We start from the raw sequence: 20638 nt of genomic DNA, 5'->3' as shown, positions 1-20638 counted from the left end.
GCCGCTTCCAGGTTCAAGGCTTGCCTTCATTTTTAACCACGTTATGATTAACACAATTAAACATATTTTAAATAATAACTCTTAATAATGTGACTAACAATAGTAGTAGAAGAAGGCATCAAACAGGAACATGGCAACATGCGCAGCCACAATCCATGATGCAGATGCAACCATTAAACGTGGAAACCTGCACGACCAGAGATGAAGCGGTGGATTCCGAGTTATCACATGCATCAATGGGAAATAAATAAAGTAGAGATGTTCTTGCTCTACCTCACTAAAACACTGATTTAATGTAAATATGATATCTCATATATCATTTCCAGTTAATCAATTATTTGTCTAAAAATATTCTAGGTCACCCGAGGACATAATAGAAGACTCACTTTTGTAATTGAGCCTTTTATCAGCGCTCTTTCACCATGCCATCCACCTACGACGTTTCAAAGTCTTCTGTCATTGGTCAGAATTCAACAAGGAAACGTAACTCGTCTTGTGATTGGATGATCTATCTGTCTGAATTTGCAAAAACGGATACGTTTGCGAGAGGGTGTCGCTTGTTGGGCGCCGTCCGGCATGTCTTGTTTACGGTGAGGTCGGAATACTACCCTCAGTCCAGCCAGCTGGTCGTTTCTGGTAAGTTTGTTCACTGTGATTCAGCAATAAAACCTGCAAGCAACTGAACTGTTAAACCAATATGTGCCTGGTTACCACATAGAAAACGTTTGAGCGTTAGCAGAGATGACAGCTACCGGTGGCTACGGCTATTCCCCGGAACAGACTGTGTTAACTGTATATTACACACTGTGTGAATATCGGTGTTAGCCCAAACCATGCAGTGTTAACCGAGAATTACAATGAAGCTATGCTTAGTTGTAGCGCTTAACGCCAAGGTGGTCGGCCCTAATACACTTTTTAAAAACATATCCGTTGTATATAATACAACACATTTCGCTAACCTTTCCATTTGTTTGCTTAGCCTCAACATAAAAGTTTGAATGTGAAACAGTATTCCAGCATTTAGACCTAGCCCAGTGTTAATCGAACCAATCGCACCTTCTATTTGATTGAAAAAATGCAATGAAATAAATACATATTTAAATAGCTAGCCGCTTAGCTTTTAAGGTTGTTAGTCCAACGTTAGATGTAGCCAACCTTTTGCCAAAGAAAGGGCAATTTAACTAATTTATGTGCTAACGACAATGACTCACATACGCTCAAATCCAAAACATGCGTTTGTTTAGTCTTTTTCTTCTAACCATTTCACATCATACTGTATTTTTCTGAGACAGTATTTATTTATTTTTGGACTAAACGAGACATTTGAAAAAAATCATCTTGAGCGAGAAAAATGAGAAAGGCCATTTTCAAATTGTGTCAGTTTTTTACATTTTATCTTGTGATAATTTTTAAAAAAATAACCAGGTTTGAAATCAATTATGTAAATCTCAAAAAGGAAATGACTAAAATACGTTGTTGCTCATTCCAGAAGAAACAACCATCCCATGGGTCAGAAAAGTAAGTGAATGTTAATGTTTAAGACCTATTTTGAAGTGCTTTAATGCTGATGTGATACCCTGCATGTTTTTTTCTTGTTATTTTCAGAAAAGGACAGACACGGAGAGAAAGAGCGAGCAAGGGGATGTTGACTTATCCCTGTGACTTGCTCCCTCAGATAGTTTGTCCAATGGATGAACATGCTATTCCCTCTAACAGTTTCTGTAGTGCACCCCCCCACAGTGAACCTCCTCCACCTCTCCTCCCCCTTTCCTCCATCACTCCCAGGTATAGTTGTCCTAGCACCTTTTTCTTTTGCTGTGTGTCTATTTCCCCCTCCTTTCTTTGTGACACTTTTTTTCACAGTTTTGGACTTACGGATTAAACGAGTACATCCTCTGGAAACTTTTGCTATTATTTGTTACATTTTCATTTCCATCAGTTCTTATACTAGGAACGTGTATTTTCCATCTGTTGCACTGCCATGCATCATTCAAACGTTGATGTTTTTCATTATTTGGTGACAGAGTTCTGACACCTCTGTTGGCAATTTAATGGATTTGATATTTCCTCATTTTCACTAATGGTGTGTCTCTTTCTTCTTAACAAAGAGCGGTGTGCAGAACGTTCAGCTAGCAGCTACTCTTTTTGATGTGACTCTTTTGACGGTTAAATAGATGAAGCGACGGCAGGTCATATTGGCCGTCACTGCTTTAGTCAACGCTGTTTGTAACTTGATGGCAGACTAAAATAAAACGTGTCTGTGTCTGTGCTCAGCCAAAATCACGAGGTAATTGAAGCATCACTCTGTAACAACGCAAGCAAAGTGTTTTTTTTGTAGTCCGGAGGGACTCCAACAGTCAGACATCCTCTCTCTAGCTTATCGCTTCATGTTGATTCCTGAAATGTTTCTAATACCTTCACCCTATCAAGTCAGTAATTTAACTCAACAACTTAATATTTATTATTAAGTACCTTCAAAAATGGTAGTGTGTGTGAAGAATAAGGTGTTAGACTAAATCATAACTAATTATGAAAGATCAAGGTTGATTAACTGAATATCAGTAGATTCCTTCCTAATACTAAAGGACTCGGATTGGGACATCCCTATCATAACAACTGAACCGCTCATCTTTAAGACCTAAAGTACTGTTTTTCTCACTGTACTTAAAACAAAAAATACTTCATATTGACTTGATTTTCTGAAAATGTTTTTAAACATTCACAGCTGTGTGGATAATGGAATATCTGGACACGAGCGGAGTGGCCGAATTCAAGAGATCAAAGCACAAACCCCTGAAAAGCAGAGCCACACAGACAGCGGAACAGCTCAGGAATCATCCAGACTGGATCCGTCGCCCACACGGAGACAAAGGGAGAGTGCAAACATGGTAGGAGTTTAAAAATAAATAATCTTGGTTCTGATAATTAATGTTACGACAATCAAATGAGTACCTGTTTATGCATATCTCTGGTTTGTAGGTGTCGCAGTCCGAGCAGTCAAGTGTTGAAGGCACACATGTACTGGAGAAACAAAAGGAGGTCAGTGGCATCTCTCCTTGCTCTAGAGCAGTGGTTCTCAAACTTTTTCTGTCCCCCCCAACACAAATAATCAGGCTCAGTGGCAGCGCCAGAGATTTCTTTTGGGGGTGCTGTGGGGTAGCGTGACGTTTCATAGAGGGTGCTCAAACATTTAGGGTTTCCCATTAATGTACCGGTCGCTACAGTGGAATTTTCTACTGCAACACTCCCCACGCACATACAGTGTTCCCGCAACTGTTACAATGAAGGCTCGATAATCAGCTCACGGCACATAGGTGTAAGCAGGGGTCAAGTGCTATTTTTATAGGTGGTGTGTGGACCTCACATAGGGGGGTTCGGGGGCAAGCTCCCCCGGGAAGATTTATTTTTAAATATTGAAGTTAAAAGCATCAATCTGGTGCACTTTGAGAGCAAAGTGAAGAGATCTATGGATACATCTCTCAACACAGAACTGTAAACAGATTTACTTTTTATTTATGAATATTTTACAAATCACCCTTTTAAACTTTATTCTTGTTTTACTGTCATATAGTATTTCATAGCTGTTTTTCATTTATTCTCTTATTTTTTTATAATGATCATATAATTGTTTACATTAATGGTGACCAAAACGTTTGAGACCCACTGAGATAGCACTGAGTCCTTTAGCTCACTGAGTCTCTCAGTCTGACAGGAGAGGACTCTCCTCCACTTTGTTGTTGAAAAAACTCCTTATATCCGTTAGCGTAGCTCGCTAGCACCAGAAGCTAACAACAACGATCTCCGGTACCGGTGCGCTCTCTCTCTCGCTCGCGCACACAAAATGGCTCGTTCCACACACACGCACACACAGAGCTGAGCTTTAATGAAACACAGAGACCCAGACGTAATAGTACTGTACTGTATCATATTATTTTCGAATCAATAATTTTTAACATTATGATTTTCTTTTTTTTATCTTTTACATTTTTAAAACCATTTTTCCTCCTGGTCTCTCGCGCCACCCCTGGCATGCCTCTGCGCCCCCCCAGGGGGGGGGGCGCGCCCCCCACTTTGAGAACCACTGCTCTAGAGGTTTCCACACTCGACCCTCTCTGTCTCTGTTGGTCTTCATGCCCTACTTGGTGGTGTTTTTTATGTAATGCAGCTTTCTGTGTCTAATCTGTGCAGCAGCTTGCTGTACAGCTGTGTATGTCAACATTGGAGACCTGTAGAGTGAGCAGGGTGTGAGGGTTAATTGAGGGATTGTAATCCTCCTTCATGGTCTACTGCATCTGACAAGAAATCCACTGTCTTAATGTCACCCACTAATGCGTAAGGGGGACTAACAATGCGTTGTATTTGTCTTCTTGTTTTGCAAAAAGGTAGAAGTGAATGAATAAACACTAAAAACCAATATATATAAAAAATAACTTAATGTCCTCTATTCTTTTAACAAAATTTGATCAAATTAAGCTTTTTTGCTAATCTTAAATTAGAACACTGAAATTCAAATGTATATAAATATATACTTTTTGTTTTATAATGAAAGAGTAGCCGATAATACATTTTCTAAACGACAGCATTTGTGTTTAGTTGATTTTATGAGAAAGGACTCTAAACTTTATGCTTTTTTCTTTTCTTTTTTTCAAGGATGGATTTGATGTCAGTTTAACAGCCGAGCCCCAAAATCAGTAAGTCTGAGATGTTTACTTTGAAGTTTTGACTTATCTAGAAAAACTGCTTTCCAACATGTTCCTTTTATGCATGTGCTCATTTAAATTGTATTGGTTAAAAATATATATTTTCAACACTTGTGAACAATAAGAAACAGTATTTAAATAACATGAATCTCTTTGGTCAGAATATATAATGCAGGCATACTTTGAGTAGTTTTCCATATGACCTACAACATCAGGCTAGATAAAAACAGGCATAGATTTTTGAATGTTTCAATAAATAAAGAACTCAGACCTTGTATTGACACTAAACATATATCAAAGTTTTCATGAAACAACTATATGTAGGTGTTGTTATTTGACATAACAGTAATGTTTCTTATCAGTGGAATGTGTTTTGAGAGCCTAATTTTCCTCTCCGTTTTTGTAGTAGGCAAAAGACCTGGCAAAGCCCACGCAAGGAACCAAACGTCTCTGCTGCGGACATTGAAGTGGAGCAGTTTGTTGAGGAAACCACACATAATCCTGACACCACTAAATCTGACATGGACGCATGCATGGAGGGATTGGCTGTTGCTCCGAAGGGATGGGTGATTGTCCCCTTATTTCAGTCGCTCAAGTCAAAGATGGTCAGTTTCACAGAGATAGTGATGAGTCCTGTTAAACTCTTCAAAGCTAATATTCCTCCACCATGCACAGACCATCCAGACAAACTCGATGAGGGTGAGCTACAGGCCAATCCATCATCTGATGTTGAACACTCGGAGCAGAGCGGTACACTTCATCCAGAAGCACAAAGCCAGAATAGGAATCCGGATGCTGAAGATGATCAGCAGAGGCTCAGTAAAGTAGAAGGTTCACAAAACACAGAAACTGCTGCTCTTAAATATTCAAATAAATTACTGTTGGATGTGGAGTTGCCAACACACGGCTCTGAACAGTCAGATGAAAGTGCAATAACCCAAAAGGAAATAAGCTCTCCTGAGCCTTTGCAACACTGTCCCTTACCCTGCATTGTTTCTGAGGAAGTTGTCAACGGAAGTGCCTCACATGATTCCAATGTCAAGTTTTCTGGTGTTATGGAGGACCAGAGAGGGAATGCGACTGTCCAGCTGAAACTACTGCCTAGGAAATGTACAGTTAATAGAATTTGTAAAGAAAGAGTAAAGAAAGTTGCTTCTAAGTCTTCAAAATCCAAAGTCAAGAAGGAAGAGTCTGAGGTTAGTTATGAGCAGGTTTCTTTCATGAATTCTGTTAAATCAAACAAAACTGATTCCGTCTGTTCTACTCAGCCTGACACCGACTGTCCTCAGCTTGGTCATGTGGATGAAGGCAGAAGATTAGAAGTTATGGTTCGCCAAACACATCATAATAACTTAAATGACGCAAATGGATGGACACTAAGGCCTTATGTGAATATTCAACAGCTGGAGTGTGGACTAAGCCCTGAAACTTACTCAGTTTCAACTCTTGTCCGAGCAAAGAGGGGTGTGGAACTGGACTGCGATTCTCAAGAAGCTGTGAAGAAGAAGAGATTGATTGTAGATAAATCTAAAATGGAAACAAAAAGACAAGAGCTTTTAAATGTCGCCTCAGAAGGTGGCCTTTTGAAACCATATATAAATGAAGTTGTGATGGCAAATCCCATTGAAGATAAGGGAGAACCACTGAAGCCTGCTAGGAAAAGACAAGCTGCTTCAAAAAGAGAAAATAAGAAAGGAAAAGTAGGACAAGAATTACAGCCCGAGTTAAACACACAGACTGAAAGTCCCTCTGATGCAATGTTGGTTTGCTCTCTGGATGAAATCACTGGTGTGTCAGAAAAAAACCAAAAGGGCAGCAGTTGCACGGTGAAGCCAACGGGTGGCTCCTGCAAAAAACTAAAGACCAGGTCGAACAGTAAGGAACTAGAAACCACCTCTGCAAAAGAAATTGAGCAGGAACCATTATCAGTGGTCTTTGTCAGTCCTTCTATAAAGCCCCTCCAAAGCACAAGCAAGCGCAGGAATATCAACGACAAACCACTAAAACGGAAATCGCCAACCCAATCAGGTTCAGGCTTGGAAAAGGAACTGAAGCAGCTGCCCAAACGATCCAAAAAGGCTTTAAAGGTTGCTGATAAATCATCCATGTCAGCTGGGAATCAAGAGACAAAGCAGTGTGTCAATAACCTTCATTTGCTAGCCAAAGAAAACCAGCCTAAACAAGGCAAATGTAAAATCTCAATCGACCCTGTATATTTTGAAATGACTCCTTTTGAAAGTATTCAACAACCTGTTTCTTCATCCTCTCAACCTAATGAAGACTGTAATGTACAATTGGATATTGAAGTTAACCATGTTGTTGAAGGGAAAGACAGGAGTGCTGCTCCTGTGTCAGAAGAGGTAGAGGCCAGTAACCAAAGCAGAGTGACTGTGTCTGGGCTAAGGTCTAGTACAAAAAGGGTTAACATTAAGCCAAGTAGAGCAGAAAACCACAAGAGAAAAGGCAGAGTTTTGCAAAGTAGGACTCTTGAAGGTGAGCAGGGGACAAACTGCATCACTATGGACGATGCAGACCTGGCTACAGCGAGTTCCCGCTCCTCAGGGAACGGCACCTCAACACGCCTGTTTCGCAGCTACTCTTGTCCAGAGATCCTGTCCCTCCAACCTGACGACACGCTCTGGACTTCTACTCTGCACTCCCCGGAGCTCAGCAGGATCCGCTCCCCACACCTGCCCCTAGCCCCCCACACTCCTTCTGTCCTTGATTTCCAGAAAGCCCTGCGGCGGGCTCGTCGACACACGGTCTGCAGCGTGGAGGTGGAGAGGGAGATCGCCCCCCTCTGCCTGCGTAAGGAGGTGGAGAGGGAGATCGCCCCCCTCTGCCTGCGTAAGGAGGTGTACCCGTCCAGAAGATCTCTCCTGTCTCTCCTGTCTCCCAGTTTTGCACTTTCTCCCAGCTCCTCCCTCTCAGCTCTTGCTTCCTGTTTCCTCTCAAGCCCCTTGGCTTTCCTTTCCAAGAAAGTTGACAGTAGAGCAGCTGCAGTCAGCCCCAGCACGTCTGTTTCCTCCCCCACCTCCTCTTTTCCTTTATACCCATTCATATCCATCCAAAAAATCGACGACTTGAGAGCTCCGTTGGACTTTAGCAGCAGGTAATATGTTTTTTCACTTGATGATGCCAATGATACTCAAATGTTTTGATATTAATTGCTGCACAATGAGTACTTTTACTTTTGATACTTCAAGTACACCTTGCTGATTAAAAAATATAAATACTTTTACCGAAGTAAGGTTTTGAATGGAGAGCTCTGACTTTTAATGGAGCGTCTTCACAGTGTGGTATTAGTACTTATATCAATGGTTCTGAAGAGTGTTTTCACTGTTGGCTGGTATTTACCATCGTCTTTTTCGCAGTGGGAAATGTGACATTGAGAGAAGACGACAGAGTAAGGAGGAGGATGACGGCGAGGACACGAGCTCATCCAGTCAGGAGTTTGAAGATATAGGGTTGAGAGAAGAAAAGGCCTTTTCAGATTCTGAAATCAAGGTATACATTATTTAACATGCGTGTAGTGACATCTTTAACTAAAAGTATAAAAACCGATTTAGATTCAGTTAACTAATCCCCTTGTTCATGTTCGCAGGTGGTGCAAAAACGTGAGGAGCGAGGGAAGGTGTCGTCTATTAGAATTCGGAAAACTTTACCCAAACCTCAGAACAACCTGACCCCAATGGGCCTGCCCAAAGCCATCAGGTAAATACTCACACATGGAAGTTTACTCTAGACTAGGGTTGCTCAATTAATCGTATTTTAATCGCAATTACGATTATGGCTTGCAACGATTACAAAAACAACATAAGCGAAATAAAACGATTATTATTTTATTTTAATTATTTTTTTTGTTTTTCAGTTTAATTATACTTAAAGTTCAGGGTAATCAACTGTTAAACACATACAGTTCACATTTTTTCTCAAATAAATTGATGTTTTCAAAGTACCGTAATTTTCGGACAATAAGCCGCGCCTTTTTTCCCATTTTTCGACCCTGCGGCTTATATAACGGTGCGGCTAATCTATGGATTTTTACAGCTAACGGCCACTAGGGGACCTCCTAAATCTATGGATTTTACAGGTTACAGTCCACCACCTTTAACTCTATGGGCTCTATGGCCGGTCCGCGCCCCCACCTTTAAGCGGCGGGCTCCAGCAGGAAAAGCTGGAGGCCGGAAAAGAGTGAGACAGGTAGCGCGCAAAAGTAAAAGTGGAACCGAGAGTGGTACGAGAGACAGAACGAGAGCAAGACAGACAGACATTACGAGAGCGAGACAGTTTGTGCAAAGGAAGTTTTCATGCACAAACCCTCATTATGGAAAACAAACGTAGAAATGCATATGATGCAGCTTTTAAGTTAAAGGCAGTCAATCTGGCAGTAAAAGAAGGAAATAGAGCTGCTGCACATACCCTTGGCATCAATGAGTCAATGGTGAGACGTTGGAGAAGAACTGTCTCAATGCAAAAAGTCAAAAAAAGCTTTCCGAGGTAATAAAAGCAGATGGCCCGAACTTGAAGACTTTCTTGAAGATTGGGTGAACACACAGAGAGCAGACGGCCGAGGTGTTTCCACCGTGCAGATCCGACTGAAGGCCAAAACAGTCGCCACCGAATTCACACAAAGAAAGATAGAAATATTCCATCGGACCGGACCAGATCATAAATATGGATGAAGTGCCTTTGACGTTTGACCTGCCTCTCACTAGGACTGTTAACAAGAAAGGTGAATCGTCCATCACGTTGAGAACCACTGGCCACGAGAGAACGAATTTCACTTGTGTTCTTGGCTGCACAGCATCTGGATTAAAGCTTCCGCCAATGGTGATTTTTAAGCGGATTACAATGCCAAAAGAAAAGATCCCGAACGGCATCTGCTTTAAAGTCAACAAGAAAGGGTGGATGATGGAAAGCGTAATGAAGGAGTGGCTGAATGAGTGCTACGTCAAGCGCCCTGGAGGATTCTTTCGCCAAAAAAAAGCTTTGCTCGTTTTGGACAGCATGAGGGCCCATATAACAGATTCTGTGAAAGCAGCCATCAAGAGCACAAACTCAATTCCAGCTGTGATTCCTGGGGGCACAACGAAGCATCTGCAGCCACTCGACATCAGTGTCAATCGTGCGTTCAAAGTGGCACTACGCGTTCAGTGGGAGGCGTGGATGACTAGCGGCGATAAATCATTCACCAAAACTGGTCGCATGCGAAAAGCAACTTTCGCTCAAGTTTGCGAGTGGATCCTGACAGCGTGGAGGAGTGTCAAAACATCCACGATCACCAACGGGTTCCGAAAGGCTGGACTGCTGCGTGATGAAGAGGAGGACGCCGCCACAGCTGAGGCCCTTCAGAGGCTGTTCGATTCCGACAGTGACGAAGAGGATTTCGTTGGTTTTGAGAGCGACAACGAAGGAGAGAGGAGAGTGGCTGACAAAGCCACCCTGAGCCTGTTCGTTTCCGACACTGAAGATGAGGACTTTGGTGGTTTTAGTACGCAGGAAGAAGACGAAGATGAGGATTAATGACTTTACTTTTCTGGTTACAATCGTGTACTGCACCTTAGCCTAAAAGATGAAGACGAGGAGTAATGACTTTTCTGGTAGGCTGATTACCGTATATTTTAAGCAGCCGTGTTACTGCAACTTTAGGCTTACGCGCTTACTGTCGTGTTACAGGCACTTTATTTTGCACTTTTAAAAAAACACATTTAATTTAGCCATTGATATTGCCTCGTCAAGCGCTGTAAGCTTTGTTTTTTGTTATGGTACTACTGTAGGCTATAATGTAGATCAGTGGTTTTCAACCTTTTTCATGCCAAGGACTCCTAAATTGATACACATTTGGCCGCGGACCCCCAATTGAAAATATTTTGTGCCAGGGACCCCCAGAAGCAAAGATATCAGTTAATTTTCGCTTTAGAAAATATAAATATTCAAAGATGTGCACACTTTTTCAAGGTTTTTAAAAAATAGCCAAAGCTAAGTGGTTAAATGATTGTGACGCTATTAACTAATTTTGCTGGGGAACCCCTAGCACTCCCTCAAGGACCACTGGTGGTCCCCGTACCACTGGTTGAAAACCACTGCTGTAGATCACTGCCGGTTCGTGCGCTGGGAGCGCACCGTTTAAGTTTGAAAATGGAAAAGTTTGTGTCTGAAACGCTATGTGATACAGTACAGTTTACACAGCACAGTACATGTTCTGTAGCTACTATTGCACTAAATGGTAACACTTGAATGCGTTATGCAAATATGCAACTTGTTTGTTGAAATGTTAATAAATGGGAGCTTCCTCAAACAGCCATCTCTTTCCCGACAATCCCCTCTGTGCACGAACCCTTACATATGGTCATTAAAACACCTGCGGCTTATCGTCCAGTGCGGCTTATATATGTAGACATCATTCAATTTAGCTGCTGCGGCTTATATTCAGGTGCGCCTTATAGTCCCAAAATTACGGTAAATGGATAATCGTTTTTAATAATCGTGATATCAATTATTGACCCAAATAATCGAGATTATGATTTTTGCCATAATCGAGCAGCCCTACTCTAGACCTCGGTATGTGGTACAAATGACCCTAAACCCCACACAATGTTTACAGACTCACTGATGTTGGTATTTAAAAGGCATCTCACTGCCTTCATCAGCAAATGGAGCTGACTCGCCTGTCATTGGTGCTATTTCATCGGGTTTTGTACAACCAGCTTTAAAAAGTCAATGTAAAGTCACTCTGCCTTTACATTGGGTGAGCGTTTGAAAGTAGGTCAAATACTATGAGGTCACGCTGCTATGCCATTGAAAGTTAATTTATGTCAATACATGTCTGTTGTTTATTGAACACTTTGATCAATATTCAGACTGATTGCTATGTTTGTTGTTCTTCTTCTTTGTCACATCACAGGCTGAAAAAGAAGGAGTTTAGTTTGGAAGAAATTTACACCAATAAGAATTTCAGCAAACCTCCTGACGGGTAAGATCAGTTACAGCACCGACTGTAATCGCACGTTAAATGATTCATATATATATACATACACACACACACAATGTAATTTTAAACTTTTTTTTTAGTCTTCAAGATGCAAATGTATGAAGGGCTTAGTTGAAGCATTGCTGTGAACACTTGTATATGTATTATTAGAAAATGTCTTCATATTTAAACTTCTATTGCTCAGCGCCACTCAAAACATATTTAAAGGGTTTGTTTCATATCAAATATAAGAAGACCTTTGGTTATTAGGATTGCCTCTGCATACCTATGTTAAAACAAAAAAGACTTATAGTTTACATGATTACACAAATGATTTGTTTGCAACTTCTAGTTTTATTTTTGAAATTTATTTTATTTTGCTTGACTCAGTTTTTCTTTCTTTTAAACTCATAGTTTTGCTTTATTCTGAGAAAGTGTTGCTTTATCTTTATGATACAAAACTAATCCCATCCATATCAGGCAGGCCGCCACACGGTCTGCTTTTAAAGCGCTTCTTAAAACCCACCTCTTTTCCTTAGCGTATTGACATCTTTTAGATTATTGCTTTTAAATTGTCTATTGTTTTTACTTGTGTGTGAGCTGTGCTGTGTTGTTTTTGTATGTTTTGTTTATTTGACTGTACAGCACTTTGGTCTGGAGGTTTTAAAGTGCTTTATAAATAAAGCTGTATTGTTTAGATTTATCAACAGATTATGTTCAAATTTAAAATCAAGTATAGTTCAAATCAGGAATAATCTTTACCTTTTTTAAAGATAACTCGGCATTTTCCAAACCTTCAAAAGCAGCTGTCAGCAGGACCTTGTCCACATTGAATTATAGGAATGGTTTAAGTGTACTTTATTTTGTCACCTTTCCCTGTGAACACACCCAAAACCTGTTAGTATGCATAGTGGATGTGTACACAGCTAGTAAGGCAAGGTTTGACCACAGGGTGGCACCAGAGGAATCATTCTTCACTCAAATCAGTTCCCAGTTATGTGAAACGCAATAACTACTCCTTAACAACTTGTTACATTCCCTTAACTTCCTCAACTCACTTATTCAAAGTCAGCTTTATTGTCAACATTTCTACATGTGTTATACATACATTTAATAAGACTTTCTAACTCTGTTTTTAGCCGGCTGGAGACCATTCTCGAAGTGCCTCTCAATCGCAAAAATGGCTCAGAGTCCTGGTTCGGCCAGAGGCGAGTCAAACGTTTTATGGAATTCTTGGATGCCGGCGAGGTCCGAAGACCGAAGAAGCCCCTTGTTGGTGTCGGAAAGTCAGGAAATTCATCTTCCAGGAAGAGGCGAGGGTCCTTTGCTAGAGACGAGCCGCCCCTCAGCGTGCAGGACTCAGACTCCCTCCTCTGTGCCAAGCTCCATCAGCTGAACCTGTGGTTGATCCATGATCACAACGACAGTTGACAGCTGCCTCTGAAAAGGCTAAATCACCGCGAGAGATCATTCTGTTAATACGAATATTCCGAATGCATTTCCAACATGAAGATTCACATGTGAATTGTTCTGTTGTTGCCAGCACATATGATTGTTGTTGTGAAGTAATTGTTTAAAGAATAATGTTCTGTAATATATATGTAGCCCTGTGAGAAGAACAATACATCATAGCACCAGAAATGTGTTGCCTCATAGAAGTTGGTTATAAACATGGTGGTAATCGCATTGTACATGGCATTTTTGTCATTAATGCACTTAAACCTTGGCCGTCCATTTTCCCCCGACAGCTTTCCATCTGTGACGAGTGAAACTGTCCATACACAAATGTTGCCAGCCTTAAATTAAACACTTATACGATATAATACCGTTTTCAATATAACCTACTTTTTCTTTCAGACCCAAAGTTGCAAACCTGTACAACCTCCCTGGGTAAGTCATCATGCCGTTTTGTTACACTGCCCGTTTTCTTTTCTAAAAATGCAAATGCAGTATGCATCTGATTTATTTTGCATTGTTGTGTTTGAGAGAAAAGCATTGTAACAACATATTGGTACTGCTTACATGACTTTAAGCATTATTGCAAGTGTAGCCATAAAGGCAGCTATTCTTTATTGATGCTGAATGTAACTTTAAAACATGCCAGCAAGAGATTTGTATTGGCTGTAGCCAATCTCACAACCAGTGTGTAGTCATGTCTGTCTGCAGGCGACATGTGTTAATCATTCTACTTTGTAATGTTCTTAGCAATATTTATCAATTGTGTTTGTACATTCATGGCAGAACAGGGTTTTTCTTGTCTAAAATATAGCGTCCTTTTAGAGAGCACTTTTAATCAACAGTGGCGGTGTTGAAATTCCACTGCTGGCTTTATTACGTCCTGTTCTCTCTGGATTGATTTATGGTGTCAATGTGTATTGGAAAAGTAACTTCTTTATCTTTGTGTATTTTCTTGTGGCTGCCTTAACTGTAAGACGTTCTCTTTTTATATAGGTGTTTTGTAGGTGTATTTGTTATCGTCATTTAAATGAGGAAATTTCAAGCAACTCTTAGCACAAAGGTTTTTATTACGAAATATTTCTTTTTATATACATGTATAAAAGTACAACATATTGATACATTTGACATTAATAAAAGTATTACGGTAACAAGAAGATAATGCTGGCAACAAGCGCAGGGTCTTGTTCTGATGTAGCGCTGCCATTTTATTTTCTGCAAGGACCCCATCCTTGATGAACGAGTCCGTTCTCCACCTTTTTAGATTCACAGATTTAAGTAATGTATTAACTTCTGGAGTATATACGGTATCTAAGAATGATGTTATTGTAATGGCATTTAAGGTGCAAATATATAAGGGTTGGGTCATTACTGGGGAATGACATTTTCTAATCTTTAATATATAATTTGTCATAGTGCCATGTCTCAAAGTGAATTTTATATGGGCATTTAGATTAGAATTTTCCAAATGTTCTCATTGTTAAATAAATATTACAGTATGTAAAAGTTGTAAAGCTTTTGGTACTGTTTTTAAGTGTTGTGTAAAAAATATTATTAAAAAAAAAAGTGTAAACTGGGACACTTCGTCGGCACAAGAAACACTAAAGCTGCCTTTTTGTGTAACCAGTTTCCTCATAGCTTCATGGATGATGTTTGTACTGTCCACTGTCAACATCAACATCCAAAGTCACTCTTATGGTTGTCTTCAGTAGAGGTTTATCAGAGTTTGTCATTCTTTCAGCGTGATGATGTATGAGATGAAGGCCATCAGGATGGGAATTGAAACCAGAATGGCAAACCATACCACGATGGAGATGATGCCACATTTCCTTGCCCGTTTTAAGAAATTCTTTCTCTCTTGACCTGTAGTATTCTCAGCCTGTTGACGTAAGGACAATTACATTGAATGTAGTGTTATATCAGAAAACAGTAAAAGAAAACTAGGGGTGCACAAGGCTAAATATCGTATCTACCAATGTTAATGTATCTGCTCTGTGATTCGAGTCCTAATCCAAAATGTAAATGGATCTTCCACCAAGTTACTTGAAAATCTAGCCAGTAGTTTTTCTGTTATCTGCTAGCCAAACTGAGATGTAAAATATGGACTCAGATGTAATATGCATTATCTAGTTTTTAAGTTAGTGTAGTTTTTGGATTTAAAAAGACAATATTCAACCTCACAGCTGTTTGTGTTAAAAAGTAATTTAAAACAATTTGAAATTTCTTTCTGACCTCCTGATCTTAACTTAAAGGGACCTATCATGCAAAATGCACGTTTTTATGTCTTTTATACATGAATATGTGTGTCAGGGAACTCACGCAGCGTCAGCAAATAAAACCCTCTCTTTTCCTCCATACCCAAATCTCTAAAAATGGGGGTACAATGGAGCTAATCCAGATTTGCGTCCGATATGAAGTAATATCGGAAATGTGGACCAACGGCACTATCGGAAAGTTTTTATCAATTTTTCTTTAAAAAAAAAAAAGCTTTATATTCAAAATCAGCACTTTTTAAACAGGAAGTGAAATAGAGGGATATGAGCAGGGGTGCACATAACTTTCTCAGTGAGGTACTCTGAGAAAGGTACAGGCCGACGTTAACAGCAGCCCTGTCTGTGCACACGGAGACCGACTCTGTTGTCCGGTGATCTAACCGCCTTCTGGAAAAGCTCCACAAGTACGTCGGTACCATAGGGTCGGTACGCAAATGCGCTTTGTGACACAAGTGACGGTACGCATTTCAGATTGTTGCCGTGCCTGCGTACCAGTTATGTGCACCCCTGGATATGAGGCATGGCTAAAATGGGTGATCTGTTTGGTATTTTGAGCAAAACACTTCATAGACATGTTTTTTATATATCTGAGACCTATGCTATTGCCTAAAAATAGCATGATAGGTGCACTTTAAACCCAGTGGGTAGAAAAGTCTTCAAGAGGTCACCTTTCCTCCGTCACAAAGGTGGCTTTCACATTTTAATTAGGTTAGTTAGTTTGTGATAGAATTTAAAATCCTGCTTGTTGTGGAATATTTTCCAAGGCCCATAACTTTGACCCAGTTTATCAGTTAAAACTGTCCTGACTGAGCACAGGCACCTGTAACCTTGGCTGCTGTGCTCTCAGTGTTTTGTCTCCCTGTTCCTGCCTGTTGGCGTCAGCTGATAGAGGTGTTATGATTCTATCTTGTTATGCAGCATGTTGATGATGCTCTCTGAACTAGCTAAATACATGGGTCTGGGGTAGAGTTCTTCAGAATTGACGTGGCAACTCTACCGTGAAGTCAGAACCTCTGACTCTTGGACTTGTGATGTGAATCCTCCGGCCGTTAACTCCAAATAAACCATCAGTGTTTGACATCAAAGCTACTGCTCCTACCGTGTCTCCTTCCTGAGTCGGTGACTCCCACTGCATAGCTACACAGAAGTTTCCTCTACACTGCTGATTAGAGCATTCAGCAGCAATGTGAAATGACATTGTAATACCTTGACTGAATTGATCAGAGCCGGGATTCCGATGCAGGAGAGTCCACAGATGATGCTGCAAATGGCGAGTATCCTGTGGTTCCTGTCCTCGCAGCAGGAGGCGGCGGCACACCGCTCAGAGATGCTGATCACTGTAGTGCCCCCAGTCCCTGGAATGGTGTTCAGCGGGACTTCTTCCATTTTAATTTCACTCGTCTCCTGAGATTTGGGCATTTCTGCAAACTACAGAGCATATAAGAAAGGGTCAATTAATAATTACTAAAACAAAAGAAAACGTTTTGAGGAAGCAATATGCAAATGACATCTGAAAAGAAAGAACCATTTTAGGATTTGTCTAAGTGGTGGATTTATGCTTTTAAGTTTGTTAAGAGTTGCAAAAAAACATTGTTTGTTTTAAAGATAAAAGGACATGCAAGGAACTGATGTCACTGTTGTCTAATGGCAAGCACAGCCAGGTAAATGCTTATATTTTAACTTTTTCTTTTAGGAATGTTGGTCGGATACAATGGGACATAATTCCACTGAGTGCACATATTGTATTCAACCTTGTATGTTTAATTTATGATCCTGTTTCCAATCTGAACCTAATCACTTTTCTACTGACTTCAAAGGCACAATGATGGCTACTCCCTTCATTATTAAACTTGAAAAACAGTGCCGAACACTGCCTGCATTCAGCCTTATTTTTGTAAGTCTGCACATGATAAGTAAAACACCTTTAAAGAGAATGATAGATTTGATCAAATGTACGTACATTTTAAATATCCCTTAATAATTAGACTCACTGACTGGAGATAAAAATAACAAAGGGATTCTAGGTAAGTTATTGTTCAATTTTGAACATGGTCAACTTCACAAACATATTCTTTATTTTTGTTGAATTGAACTCATTTGGTAGTGTCGATATCTATGTCTATCTACTGTATGTATAAATATCAAAATATGTTTCCCTTTTGTCTTATGTTGCACTTGAAGTAAAGACACAGAGAAACAACAGGAAGTAAATGCTTTTCCTATTGATTTTTTCCTTCGTATTTATACTAATTTGTTGGGTTTTACCTGATGGTAGAGCTTTAATGTTTTCTTATGTGTTTTTGTATGTACTTTGAAGTTGACTTTTTAGATCAACCTCCTCTTAAACCTGGTATGTTTTTTGGACAAACAATGATAACAAAGCCACAATCAGTTCAGGTATTATTCAGCCTGGCCCAAGGGAACATCAGTTGTTTCAAAGGGTTTGAACATGATCTCCTTGAGAGAAATATTGCTGCTTTCCTTAACTGATGGCCAAGCTGCTGGGTTGATTATTGCTAAAAGAATGTTTTCCTAAGTTGCCTTTGTGTCCTGTGTTCACCTTGTTTGATGCGTGAGCAGTTTGGGCTAGACTACTCTGAATCACAATACCAGAAGTTTAAAGAATTTAAAAATAACTGGTGCCTACAAGTCTAAACATGCATATTCACAAAGTTTGTTTTTTGTTGAGCATAGGTTTCCCCATAGCAGGTTATTTCCAACATGAAACCAAAGGTATCCTTTGAATGGTTCAACATGGGGCACAGTGTTCCTTTTTATCAACAAAAAAACTTGTATGATCACACTTTAGGAAAATAAATAAACCTGCTTGGCAAGTTTTCATGGGAGCATAAAATGTAGGTTATCTAATCTAAGATTTGATCAAAGCGTGGTGCACAGAGTACCAGCACACTCTGCGTGTTTGTCATGTACGAAGAATGCAGTAGCAGAGAGTTGGACTGGGTTAATAATAGTTCTCTCATGTAATGATGCACACGCCTGTGAATCATTTGTAATGAGAAACGTAATATTTCCTGTCAGTGCTGATTACGAAACGTTAGTGAGAAAGATAAAGATTTATATTATGTAAAACCAAATCTTGCAGGTGTTTCTTGAGTATAGTGAAAAGAAAAGACACACAGGAATACATTGTTAAACACAATCAAACCTAATTCACTCAGGTCTTTCTTGTAAAACAGATCTAAATTTCAATAACTCAATGAATAAATTGTTACGTTAGAGTACATACCTGATTCAATCTAAAATGCAATGCTCCTCAGTCTGTCCTGTGTATCCAGATGTATATGAAAATCTTAATGAAGTAGCAGGCAGGTGTTTTGTCTTCTTTTGCTTTTAACAGTATTCCAGTTTAAGGTGACAGCTGCCAAATGAAGTGTCTTTCTTCCTTTATATATGAACGGATGGGTTAAGATTTCCACGTGTGGTCATCCAAACACAATAACTGTTAATGTAGTGGGAATTCAAAAAACAAACAGCTTGAAGGCCCGTCCCTGTGAAAGCCCTGTGCCATATAAGTTGTTGAGAGAGAGCTGGGAGCGAAACTCTTGTGTGAAACTTCCACGCCCATTTACTGTGGAGGCACTTCCCTTTTTCTCTTTCTTGCCACACATCGGCTGTCAACCCTTCGATCATCCAGTTACATTAGTCCTCATATACTGTTATCTGTCATCGAAGGTTAGGCTTCCTCTCTCTTTCTTAGTCACAGCACAGTCCCCCCACTTCTTTCCCATGTCGCATACCAGAGGTCTTGGGAAAGGTGTGTCAGCACTTGCCTTGCCTGAGGGTGAAACAGCCACAGATTCCAACCTGCCTCATTGTTTTTCTAAGATTATCTTGGAAGAGTATCGGACATTGTGACTTTGAACAACACCTTATCTCAACTTGAAACATATACTCTTTGCTTTGGTCGAAGAGGTTTCTTCTTGCCCATAATATATTTTTTCGCATGCCTCTATCTGCTTTATGACCCAGAGATAAGAAATATTTACTTCCACTTTGCTCAACGATAGACGAATTCCTGACTGCATTTTTCCACAGCTGATACCACCCTCTGTACACCCTATCAGACCGCCAAATCTTTCCTCACCGAGAACATAAAGTAGTATGGGAGGAATATGATGTGTCACCTCATCCAATTGTTGTGGCTCAGACGTGTTGACTGCATCATATACTAAGTATTAATCATCATGTCCGATGAATTCCTCCCTGTTACCAGACAGCACAACAATGGGAAGTGACGCCAATGGAGCCACATGTTAAAATGATAGTTGTGAATCTGCTTTTCAAACTCTGGATACATAAGAAACGTCAGTGAAGTTGAAACTAGTTATAATCAATGCTTGGATGTCTCTAAGTATAGCAACAACAAACCAGGCTTTTTCTCACATCAGAATTAGTGGTATGAAAAAAGAAACATAAATCAAAGGTTAATGGGCCGACTGGGCACCGGCCCAGGGGCCCAGTAGGTCAGGGGTCCTTACTTACAAAACCAGGCCGAAAAAAAAAATACTAAATATTCACAAAACAACTAGAAACAACCCAAAATTGGCTAAGTGGATGTAAAATGACCACAAAGACAAGCAAAAATGATTTAAAACAGATTCAAAAGATCACAGAGATTCAAAATGACCAAAATAGATGCAAACAAGATTTCAAATTATGAGGTTTAAAATGAACTGTGTTTTACTTTCTGTTGGGGAAATATTTTCCTAGGCCCATAACTTTGATCCAGTTTATCAGTTTTAGACTGTCCTGACTGAGCACACGCACCTGTAACCTTGACTGCTGTGCTCTCAGTGTTTTGTCTCCCTGTTCCTGCCTGTTGGCGTCAGCTGATAGAGGTGTTATGCTTCTATCTTGTTGTGCACAATGTTGATTATTCCCTCAGGACTAGCTAAATACATGGGTCTGGGTTAGAGATCTTCAGAATTGATTTGGCATCTCAACCTGTGTCAACTCGTGGCTCATGACATGTCTTGTGAATTCTCCGGCCGAAGCTCCAAATAAACCGCCAGTGTTTGCCATCTAAGCTCCAGCTCTCCTCGTTTCTCTCTGAGTCCTGACTCCAATTGCTTCAGAAGTTTCCCCCACACTTTCAATATAATTTTATTGTAAAAATAGTCAACACTTAATCTGTATCTGATCAAAAAGAATTTACTTTGTCGGCATTCATACAAATAATTCAAGATGGACTAGTTTTTTATTGCAAAACAAAGTAT

General features: G+C 40.0%; 2 protein-coding genes across 4 annotated transcripts; one reads left to right on the top strand and one right to left on the bottom strand.

Moving 5' to 3' along the window:
* The first annotated feature begins 537 nt into the window (after positions 1-537).
* Positions 538-14634, top strand: prr14 (proline rich 14). 3 transcript variants are annotated; one of them, XM_034219845.1, is made up of 12 exons: positions 538-636; positions 1490-1518; positions 1606-1785; positions 2726-2888; positions 2980-3039; positions 4189-4203; positions 4639-4691; positions 5107-7812; positions 8075-8207; positions 8305-8414; positions 11608-11676; positions 12813-14634. In XM_034219845.1, exons 3-12 carry the CDS (start codon positions 1643-1645, stop codon positions 13102-13104), a joined length of 3744 nt encoding a protein of 1247 aa, XP_034075736.1. In that variant the 5' UTR covers positions 538-636; positions 1490-1518; positions 1606-1642; the 3' UTR covers positions 13105-14634. The 3 variants fall into 3 exon arrangements, with proteins under 3 accessions (XP_034075736.1, XP_034075737.1, XP_034075738.1); XM_034219846.1 differs by lacking the exon at positions 1490-1518; XM_034219847.1 differs by lacking the exon at positions 4189-4203 and having other exon boundaries at positions 4651-4691.
* Positions 14179-19115, bottom strand: LOC117548503 (transmembrane protein 265-like). Its single transcript, XM_034219849.1, has 3 exons — positions 18649-19115; positions 16608-16829; positions 14179-15007 (listed from the first exon to the last, which is right to left on the bottom strand). The coding sequence occupies exons 2-3, from the start codon at positions 16818-16820 to the stop codon at positions 14858-14860; spliced, it is 363 nt and encodes a 120-aa protein (XP_034075740.1). The 5' UTR covers positions 16821-16829; positions 18649-19115; the 3' UTR covers positions 14179-14857.
* Positions 19116-20638: the final 1523 nt, after the last annotated feature.

The sequence above is a fragment of the Gymnodraco acuticeps genome, unplaced genomic scaffold (assembly GCF_902827175.1).
Source record: "Gymnodraco acuticeps unplaced genomic scaffold, fGymAcu1.1, whole genome shotgun sequence".
In the NCBI taxonomy this organism is placed as follows: domain Eukaryota; kingdom Metazoa; phylum Chordata; class Actinopteri; order Perciformes; family Bathydraconidae; genus Gymnodraco; species Gymnodraco acuticeps.
This window is presented reverse-complemented; position numbering and strand designations above follow the sequence as displayed.

Coding starts and splice junctions, on each gene's coding strand:
- prr14 (XM_034219846.1), top strand. CDS start 1,643: ATGTTGACTTATCCCTGTGACTTGCTCCCTCAGATAGTTTGTCCAATG. Junction 2,889..2,979: donor AAAGGGAGAGTGCAAACATG/GTAGGAGTTTAA, acceptor TCTGGTTTGTAG/GTGTCGCAGTCCGAGCAGTC. Junction 8,415..11,607: donor GGCCTGCCCAAAGCCATCAG/GTAAATACTCAC, acceptor GTCACATCACAG/GCTGAAAAAGAAGGAGTTTA.
- LOC117548503 (XM_034219849.1), bottom strand. CDS start 16,820: ATGCCCAAATCTCAGGAGACGAGTGAAATTAAAATGGAAGAAGTCCCG. Junction 15,008..16,607: donor CTCTGATCAATTCAGTCAAG/GTATTACAATGT, acceptor TTACGTCAACAG/GCTGAGAATACTACAGGTCA.